A 9,923-nucleotide genomic window follows, 5' to 3' on the forward strand; every position below is an offset into this window, starting at 1 on the left:
CAAGGAGCCCGATGTGAGACTTGATCCCAGGGTCCTGGGATCATGAACTGAGCCAAAAGCAGCTGCTTAACTGACTGAGGCATCCAGGCACACTTAGCTTTTTTTTTTTTTTTTTTAATAGAAAAGGAGAGAATGAGATCCCAACTGCTATCGATTGAATTGTGTTCTCCCCAAATTCGTATCTTGAAGCCATAAGCCCCAATGTGAGGTTATTTAGAGATGGGACCTTTGAGGAGTAATTAGAGTTTGACGAGGTCAGCAGGGTGAAGTCCTAATCCCATTTGATCAGTCCTGATAAGAAGAGGATGAGCACTCTCTCTCGGATTCTCCTTCTCTCTGTCTCTTTCCTCACCGCCCCCACCCCAAGCACGCACAAAAAAAGAGCTCATGTGAGCATCGGCAAGAAGGCAGCCCTCTACAAGCCAGAAGGGATTTCCCCAGAGCCGACCAAACTAGCACCCTGATCCGGCACTTCTAGCCTCCAGAACTGTGAGAAAATAAATCCCTGTTGTTTGAGCCGCCGAATATGGTATGCTGCTATGGCGGCCAAGCTGACTAACTGGTGATTTATATACCAAAGTGTCTCTCACAATAGCTCAGCTCTAAAATCATATTCTATAGATCTCAGTTATTTTCTAAGGTTTTTGCCATTTAGCAGATGCAGCTTTGTTCCCACTAAATAATGGAAACTTAATGGGCTCTAACTTATCACTCCTAGGTCTATTCTTAATAAATAAGTGGCCTTTTCTCTCACTTTCTTCCCAGATCTATTCTCCATCCTGCTCTGTGCTCCAGAAGAAGGACCTCTGTGATAGGAAACCCTCACCCCTACCTCAGTCTCTTGCCCTTCCGCTTTTAGTTGGCAGCGTTGATTCCTCCTGCTTATGCGTCACCTCACCCCTTCTGGCTGTGGCTGGTCCTTCACCAGCCATACCTCTTGTTAGATGTCCTATCCAAGATCACTGCTCTCATCAGCTCTGATAACACCCTTTCCTCTCCCACCCCTCAGATTTATGAAGGTAATGTCTTTCTGCTGTTACTAATCCCTGATGCCTGAACATCTCCTATGGAGTCCCTTATTCCTTTAAGCCATTCACATCTCTGTAAATAATCATTTTAACAAACACTACTTTTTTAAAAATTCTGTGGTTATGCAAGATGAGTAAGTTCTGAAGATCTAATGTATAGCATGGTGTCTATAGTTAATGATACTCTATTACATAGTTGAAATTTGCTAAGAAAACTGATCTTAAACGTTCTCACCACAGACACACACACACACACACACACACACACACACACACACACATCATGACTTTGTGAGGTGATGGATACGTTAATTGGCTTGATTGTGGCAGTCATTTCCCAATATGTACATATTGGGAATGTACATATGTACATATGAAACCATCACACTATATGCCCTAAATAGGTACAATTTTTATTTGTCAATTATACCTCAATAAAGCTAGGGGGAAGACAATCCCAGCTGAGTATGCTGCCGCTTTTCTGCCAGAATTCTGATTCACATATGTTACTCAAAATCACTGGGGATTTTTAATATGCTCTTTCTTTTTTCTTTTTCCTGTCTTCTTCCCCCCCCACCCCAAAGAGTCTAAGTTACTCTTAACACTTCTGGATTCAAGTCATATAAAACAATATCATAAATCGCACTCACTACACTATAAAAAACATCATTTATTATGATCACTATATAGTTATTTTGAGATAATCTTTTATGGAAATTTGAAACTTCTACCCTACATTTTCCCTTTTAGGGAAAAGCCCTTTCGGAGAAATATCCAGTTCTAATGACAATCTCAGCTTTAAAACACAGCAAAAATTAAAGTGTCTATTGAATAACCTAAACAGAGTCAATAAAGCCTAATGGCTCCCGGTACAGACTGCTTACTCTCTCTGTGCCTTAGTTTCTTCTTCTGCAAGTAGATAACAATAGCACCTACCTCACTGAGGTATCACAAGGATCAAATGAGATTTTCTAAGGTGAGCTCTTAGCATAATGTCTTACACATAGTATATGCTCATTTTTGTTATTATTTTTATTAAGTAGACAAGTTTTTACCTATTGTTGATAAGGTATAACCCAAGAGGAGGCAATATTCAGCCTAAAGTATTATCAAATTATTTATCCAAAGATTTCATAGATCATGCAGTAGTTGTCTTTCCCTGACTTCTTTCTTTTCTTTTCTTTTCTTTTTTTTTGATATTTTATTTGTTTATTTATTTGACAGAGAGAGAGATAGAGAGAGACAGCTAGAGAAGGAACACAAGTAGGGGGGAGTGGGAGAGGGAGAAGTGCTAGGCAGGGAGCCTGAAGCTGGGCTTGATCCCGGGACCCCGGGATCATGGCCTGAGCTGAAGGGCTGAAGGCAGCCACTTAATGACTGAGCCACCCAGGTACCCCTCCCTGACTTATTTCACTTAACATAATGCTCTCGGGTTTCATTCATATTGTCACAAATGGCAACCTTCTTTTTATGGCTGAATACTCTACTGTATATATATACACCATATTTTCTTTATCCATTCATTCATTGTTGGACACTTAAGTCGTTTCCATATTCTGGCTATGATGAATAATTCTGCAATAAACATGAGGGTACAGATAAGTCTTTTTTTTTTTTTTTTTAGGTTTTATTTATTAGAGAGAGTGAGCGAGAGAGAGAGAGAGGAAGAGAAAGAAGGAGCAGGATGAGGGGCAGAAGCAGGCTCCCTGCTGAGCAGGGAGCCCCACCCAGGGGGCTTGATCCCTGGACTCCAGGATCATGACCTGAGCTGAAGGCACTGTGCTGACTGAGCCACCCAGCCGCACCGAGGGTACAGATAACTCTTACAGATAGTGATTTCATTTCATTCAGATATATACCCAGTAGTAGAATTGCTAGGTTATATGGTAGTTCTATTTTAACACAAGACTTTTTATAAGATTAAGTTCTGAGGATCTATAGCAATGATTACGGTGAACAATAGTGTATTGGGTACTTGAAAATTGCTAGGTCAGTAGATTTTTTTAAGTTCTCAGCACATTCGTACACAAATGACAACTATGTGAGGTGAAGGATGAGTTGACTCACCTCTGTGTGGTAATCATTTCACAACACACACACACACACACATCAAAGTATCACATTGTACATCTTATTTATGTACAATTTTTATTTGTCAATTATGTCTCAATAAAGCTGGAAAAACAAAATAAAAAAAAAGATCTGGTAGAGCTCACTGGCACAATACAAAAGTGGGTCAATTACTTGGAACATAGGAAACAGAGAAAACAGTTTTTTCTCCTCAGAACCCCTTTGTGCACTTCCTTAACATGGATAAACATCCAGCAGAGCCTGGATATGATATGAAAAGTCTTTAGAGCTCCTTGTTTCACAAAGAGAAGGGAGAAACTACTCAGTTGGTTGGAGAAAATCCAACCACAATCTCTGTTTGGGTAGAGGAATGGAGATGACAGAACAATCTTAAAAAATGTATTGATGACTTTTCTTTTCTGAAATTATCCTAGCTCAGGAATGAAAGGGAAGTTGTTCAAGATATCCATTTTAATTTTTGATGGCCTGATTTTCAGATATTTATGGTAAAGAAACCTACTTTATTTTCACCTTCATATTATTATAAAAGGACTATGTACTTGCAATAAATTTTAAAATCCTGAAGTGCATGAAGTAAAAATATGATAGTTGCCCTCTCAACACATACATTTAAATTCAGAAGACTCTCCTCTACTTCCAACTTTGACCCTTAGTATATTGAAACAAGAATGAAAAAATCAAGAGGAATTGGAATATGCATTACTTGAAATGTAAATTAATTTAAAAGGCTAAGTTAAAAACTGTTCAAAATAATTCAGTTTCTATGAAGATTTAATTTTTATTCATTCAACAAATACGTGTTTTCATCACAGTCTTGGCTGAGTGGAATCTGGCTACTCCTGGGAACGTGTCTGCCTGACTATTCTCTCACCTTTACCTTTGACCTGAATTTATGTAAGTTGCCCTTTCAAGTCATTTCCCTTCTTTTGTTCCTGAAAAACTCCAGCTTTTATGAAGTTATCCCATGCAATGTAATGAGTGCCTACCCCTCCCCTCCTGTCTTCTCTGCTCCTGTCACCATTCCCAATGACTGCAACACCGAGTCGCTGTCCCATTCAGCATCAAGCCTGCTCAGAAACCTGGCCTCCTCTCCAGGAATCCTTTCATCCTCCACCTAACCCTCTCCCTTCTAAAGTTGTAACTTCTCCTCAGTGTTATCAGTCATTACACCACCTCCCAAAAAGTTATCCCTCCCAATGCCTTTACTTAGACTCCATTTCAAAAATTCTTCTTTTTTTTTAAAGATTTTATTTATATATTTGACAGAGATCACAAGTAGGCAGAGAGGCAGGCAGAGAGAAGGGGAAGCAGGCTCCCCGCTACGCTGAGAGCCCAATGTGGGGCTCGATCCCAGGACCCTGGGACATCATGACCTGAGCCAAAGGCAGAGGCTTTAACCCACTGAGCCACCCAGGCGCCCCCTCCCCATTTCAAAAATTCTTTAGCCTCACTGAAAACTTTGATCCCTTGACCCTACAAGTTTTCACTGCACAATACCCTCCACGTGGCTTTACTTCTCTCCACTTATTGTGTAATTCTCTCCAATAAAATGTAAGCTCCCTGAGGACAAAACCCCACTTTTTCACTCTTATCTCTAGTGTCCAGGACAGAACCATGCCTGGTACAAAGAAAGTACTCAGTAAACATTTAATACATACATGAACGCCTCCTATGGGCCAGGCATTTGGCAAGTATAAGGAAATAAAAACAGCCTCTCCCTTCAAGAAGTTTAAACAAATGTATTTTATGCATATGTATTAGCACATTCATCACAAATTTCAACTATTTTTACTTAAACCAACTACCTATTCCTACCTGATTTTGAAAATAATTTTACATTTCATTATTCCAGTGTTCTTAGAACACATTGGGAAGTCTCTCACCAGCAAGAAAATCTTTCAGTGTTCCAAACATATCTTTTAGGTGTTAGAAGTAATAGCATAAGGCATTTAAAACCCTAAAAATAATTAGCTCTTTTTAAAATCTACCAGATACAAATAATCTATCAATGCAAAAAATACTAGAAAGTGATGATGTTGGCAATACATAAAAAATGGGAGCATATCCAGGTGTCAGGCATTTCATACTACTCTCACCTCTGATTCCAGTGAGAGTCCAAATGGCACCATTGTCCAAAACAGAACACTCCCCTACTCAAGACACATTTTTGTCATCTCCTGGAAAAATGTTGTAACAACTATATAAATCCATGATGACTACAATATGAATGGCTCTCACAAATGTTGTACGGTTCTACACTTAAAATAGTATCTGTTCAAACCATTACTTCCAAAACTTACTGGATCGTAGAACCTTTCTTTTTTATTTATGTCATTCATACATATCATATGGAACTAACAATCTCTGATACATAATTTGGGAAATACTGCTCTATCATACTCTAAGAAGTGGTTAGTATTGGCCCTATGACTTTTATTTATTTTTATTTTATTTTTTTAAAGATTTTATTTATTTATTTGACAGAGAGAGAGATCACAAGCAGGCAGAGAGGCAGGCAGAGAGGGGGCGGGGTGGGCGGGCAGGAGCAGGCTCCCTGCTGAGCAGAGAGCCCGATGTGGGACTTGATCCCAGGACCCTGAGACCATGACCTGAGCTGAAGGCGGAGGCTCAACCCACTGAGCCACCCAGGCTCCCATGACTTTTATTTTTAATTTTATATATTTGCAATATTCTCTGAGGGTTTGACCTGGAGTGGATGGTCTTCAGTTTGAAGGCCAGCTCTGAACCTAACTTTGAGCAACTTATGTAACCTCCCTGAAGATCAGTTATCTCATTTGTAAAACACAAATAGCAACAGTGCTACCCTTTTAAGATAAGGATTACAAGAAACCTGGGTATGGTCCTTGGTAGCACTAAAATCTCATTAAATGGTAATCCTACTAATAGTACTCTTCAGGCCATCTGACATACAGAGCAAAATTACTTAAAGGAAGTTGTGTTTGAACAAGGAAGCATAATTTTGAAAGAGTAACTGTAAAAGTCAACTGGATTTTCTGGTAAATTCATTTTTATGAAAACAAAAGTAATTTTGACTTTAACCAGAATTTATGGGCTCCTAAGGAGACAACATATACAAAACTTGAGTCACATGTCAATATGGAAAGACAACCCAAGTTTAATAAGCATGTATTTCACACTGTCATCAATAGTTAATGCACATACTCCCATACTCATGTCATGTGGTCATATAATCTCCCTGTCAGTGAGCAACAGCCTCGGTAGTACAGTTTTGAGACCATCCCTCAGTCCATGGATCAGAGAAGCCAGCATTGTACTCCACTGCAGATTAGTTCATTAACCACCCCAGAATCTCAGGGATGTGCTGACCTAACTGCAGTGAAGCTTGGCCAGTTCATAAATCTTTTGTCCTGTACCCAATCTGCCCTTAAGCCTTGACATTTTTACCAACTACATGTGCATGATAAAGATGTGAACTTCTATAGAGAGGACACTTTGTAATTATCACTAAATAAATGGGGAAGAAGGCAAACATATTGCCAGGAATATTCCTATGGCACCCATATCCATTTTCTACCTTTAGAACTGGCTTGAGGTGTGGTGACCACAGGGCCATCCGTGTGAAAAAAATACAGTTCCTGCACAATTAGCTGGGAAAAGGGAGCCCAACTCACAGAGCAGCTGGAGCACTTGGCTCTCCTGCAAACATTCTGGATTGTTTGCCCCAGGCTTACACAAGCAGTCTCTCTCCAGCTCTGGAGAGTACTTGAGCTTTTTCTAAATACATTTTTCAGCATAATAATAAACTCCATTTCCATTTCTGCCTCTGCAACCGAGAGAGAATTGAGAACCACAGAATAATCCGTGATCATTATCTCTATGTTTCCATAAAGGGTGGTAAAGCGCTTATTGTGAAGAACACAGCTGAAATGTCCATATTAGCATTTACAGCGGGAGACAGACACCTCCCTTATCTCTTCATTTGTGGTTTACCAGTTATCCTCTTACCTCCTACTGACTCAAAGCTGTACCAGCAGCTAACCCCTGATTGTAGTTCTTTCTTCAAGATGAGCAGCTCTAAAAAATGAGAGCCAATGGAAGGGGCAGCTGAGGTGTGCAGTTTTCAACTTACACAGTTACTTGGGGGCTTTTTAAAAATCTTTTTTTTTTCATTTGGGCACATTAACAAGGAAACCAATAAATGAGTTAGCAAAAAAATATATGCCGTTTAAAAAAAACTTAAGGGAAAATACTGTAAAATGCAATAAATATACAGATGCTACAATAAAATGACAGTCTTTATATTGAAAAAATGATGACCAAGAAGGCAGAGATTGTAAATGTATCCATATCTGACCTGGGAAATTAGCAACACTAATTAAGTTGAGAAAGGCTGGTGTAAGATAATTGAAAGTAGACTGTATCCAAATCAACTTTGATGATTCGTACTAAAATTATTGGAAAAAGTATTTAGATGATTAAGGCACTTTTTTTTTCTGACACTAGTACCTGTTAACGGAGAGAATAATAATTGTAAAGCAATCCATCTTTTGTTCCAATACGGATTTTAAAGCATAGACTGACTCCTAGTACTATGGGCACACACCAAGCGGTTTACTTTTCAGGCGCGCTGCCCATAAACCATTTGGCAGCAGGGGGCGCTCTTCTGTTAGAATCCGAAATTCTTTTTTAAAAGCTTTTAAGGGTGACGTTCGCCAGAATCCAAGGAATTGTGGTTAGGTATTTTTTTCAGTAAGAGTATGTTTGGGCTCTGAGTTTTATTTAGGGGAGAAGGATGTCAAAGTGGAACGTTTATGAAATATAATGTAATGAGATCTTTAATATTAGCGCATGCTTAGTCTCTTCTGAATAAATGTATTTGTGTAATTAACTCATTCCGCTAATACTGAGGACCAAATAGGTGTAAGACACCAACATATACTTCCAGCAGTCATCCCCGGATATTGCTACAGGAAGGCTTGGAACTTTAGAATGTGTTGTATGCATTTTAAGGGCAGAACATTTTTAAAACAAAATGAAAGAATTAAGTCACCATATTTAGTTCACTGAAATGTAAAGAATTCACTCTATGATAGATTCTACCTAAGATGTTTGGAAGGAACAGCGGAAAGTCTCTGTTCTCAGTTCACATCCTGAAGAGAGAAATGATTTTTGTAACATCTGATTATTAATATATGACAATATCTGCATATTTCTCGCATGATCTGTGGCTTTCTCTGGACAGAATTTCCTGTGCCTCTCTACACTCCACAACATCGGATGGCGTCCTGGGTTTCAAATTATGGTCTCTTCCTTCTCCCCCTCTGACCTTCCCCACCACCAGCTCTCTCCCCAGAAGGAACCAGCTCCTTGCAGGGTCAAGCTGCTGCACGTTGTCAATTACTACAAGAGATTCTCTTCTTCGAGAACTGCCATGGGGAAAGTTTCCGCACCGCCGCTTTTTATTAGCTAATTGGCGCATTTTTTAAAAACTTAGATTTAAACTAGGAGGAATCCTACATCTTGCATTTTCTGAACCCTTCTTGTTTCGTTTTCGGGCTAATGAGGTCTTACTAGTGATCATGCAAAAGCCATTTTTGAACACCCGAAGTCGCAAGTCATTGGACAGGACTCCAAATGCGTGTCCAGCACTCACGCGGTGCCTCTGCGAGCCACCCTGAGCGTTTGCTCCGGTTTAAACCCTTAACTTTGTGCCTTTTCTTTCTCTAGAAAGAAAAAAAAAAACCCAGCCTAAAAGGGCCCGCTTTCGGTTCCCAAAACTGATCCTTCTGAGAAAAAATTGGTAACCCTCAGGGCTGCTGCATGACTCAAGACAAAAAAGTACCCTAGTTGCAGGGACTCAGGACGCCACAGCCGCTCTGCGCCGGTAGCCGGGCCGCGCGGCCGCCGCTCCGCTGGCCCCGCCCACCCGCGCGGCCGCGCGCGCCGCCTGAGGAGGAGGGGCGCGCTAGGCAGAGGTCGCCGCCCGGTTGAGCAATCCGGCTATGCAAATAAGTAAGATTACGACAGCCAATGGGAAGCCGAGTCTGCCCTGACGCGCGCGCCCTGAGCCCGTAGTATTTATAGATCGTATTTAAAGAGCCCTTGGGAGTCTCCCCGGGCTCGGCTGGGAGGCGTTGGCGGCTGAGACTGTTGAGGTGCCTTTAGCCCGGCGCTCGTGAGGTGGCCGAGCGGTCGCTGCTGGTCACTTCCCAGTGGGGGTGTGGGACGTGAGAGAGCGTCCGAGCACGTTCCACGGTGGTTTTTACCCACTTCCCAGCCTCGGTTTCTGGAGAGGGGGAGGAAATGCAGTTTCGACAACAGTTTTACTCCAAACAAAGCAAGGGATGTGGAATCTCACAAAAACTGGGGGACGAGAAGGGGGCAGAACGTCTGAACCGACCCCGCCCCGGCCCCACATTTGAGCCACCAACGAGTGCCGATTCCTGGACCTGGGCTCTGCGCCGTAGAGGCGGCCTTCCTGGGGGGAGGGGAGAACAATACGGCCTGAAAAGCCAAAAGTCGTGGAATTTGGGGGCGGGGTCATTGGACCAGTTCAAGTGTATTCGTGGAAAATAAATTGCAAGATAGTGGCCGTGATTATCTTGGCTTTCGGTCGATTGATCTAGAGACTTCCCAGCCAGCAAACTGCACACTGCAATGCGAAAGCAGGAAACTGGCATTACGTCAGAGAAGAGAAGAGACCCACATTGCAGCCCTTGCATCTGCAGAGCTGCCTTTCTTCCTCTCCCCAGTTTCCCCCTTTATTTCTTGGAAAGGTTTCGAGGGCCACGGGCTGGGGCACCGCGTGCCCCGCTGTGTGGC

General features: G+C 41.6%; 1 protein-coding gene across 1 annotated transcript in view; it reads left to right on the forward strand.

Annotated features, from left to right (window-relative positions):
- Nucleotides 1-8,805, forward strand: part of LMNTD1 (lamin tail domain containing 1) — a gene marked incomplete at both ends in the record, with an annotated part of 132,814 nt that extends 124,009 nt beyond the window's left edge. Inside the window, 2 exons of the mRNA XM_080810238.1 lie at nt 860-1,019; nt 8,666-8,805. Of these exons, the coding sequence (XP_080666364.1) occupies nt 860-1,019; nt 8,666-8,805 (300 nt within the window). The remainder of the gene's footprint in view (nt 1-859; nt 1,020-8,665) is intronic.
- Nucleotides 8,806-9,923: the final 1,118 nt, after the last annotated feature.

This window comes from Martes martes (assembly GCF_963455335.1).
Source record: "Martes martes genome assembly, chromosome: 8".
Lineage (NCBI taxonomy): Eukaryota > Metazoa > Chordata > Mammalia > Carnivora > Mustelidae > Martes > Martes martes.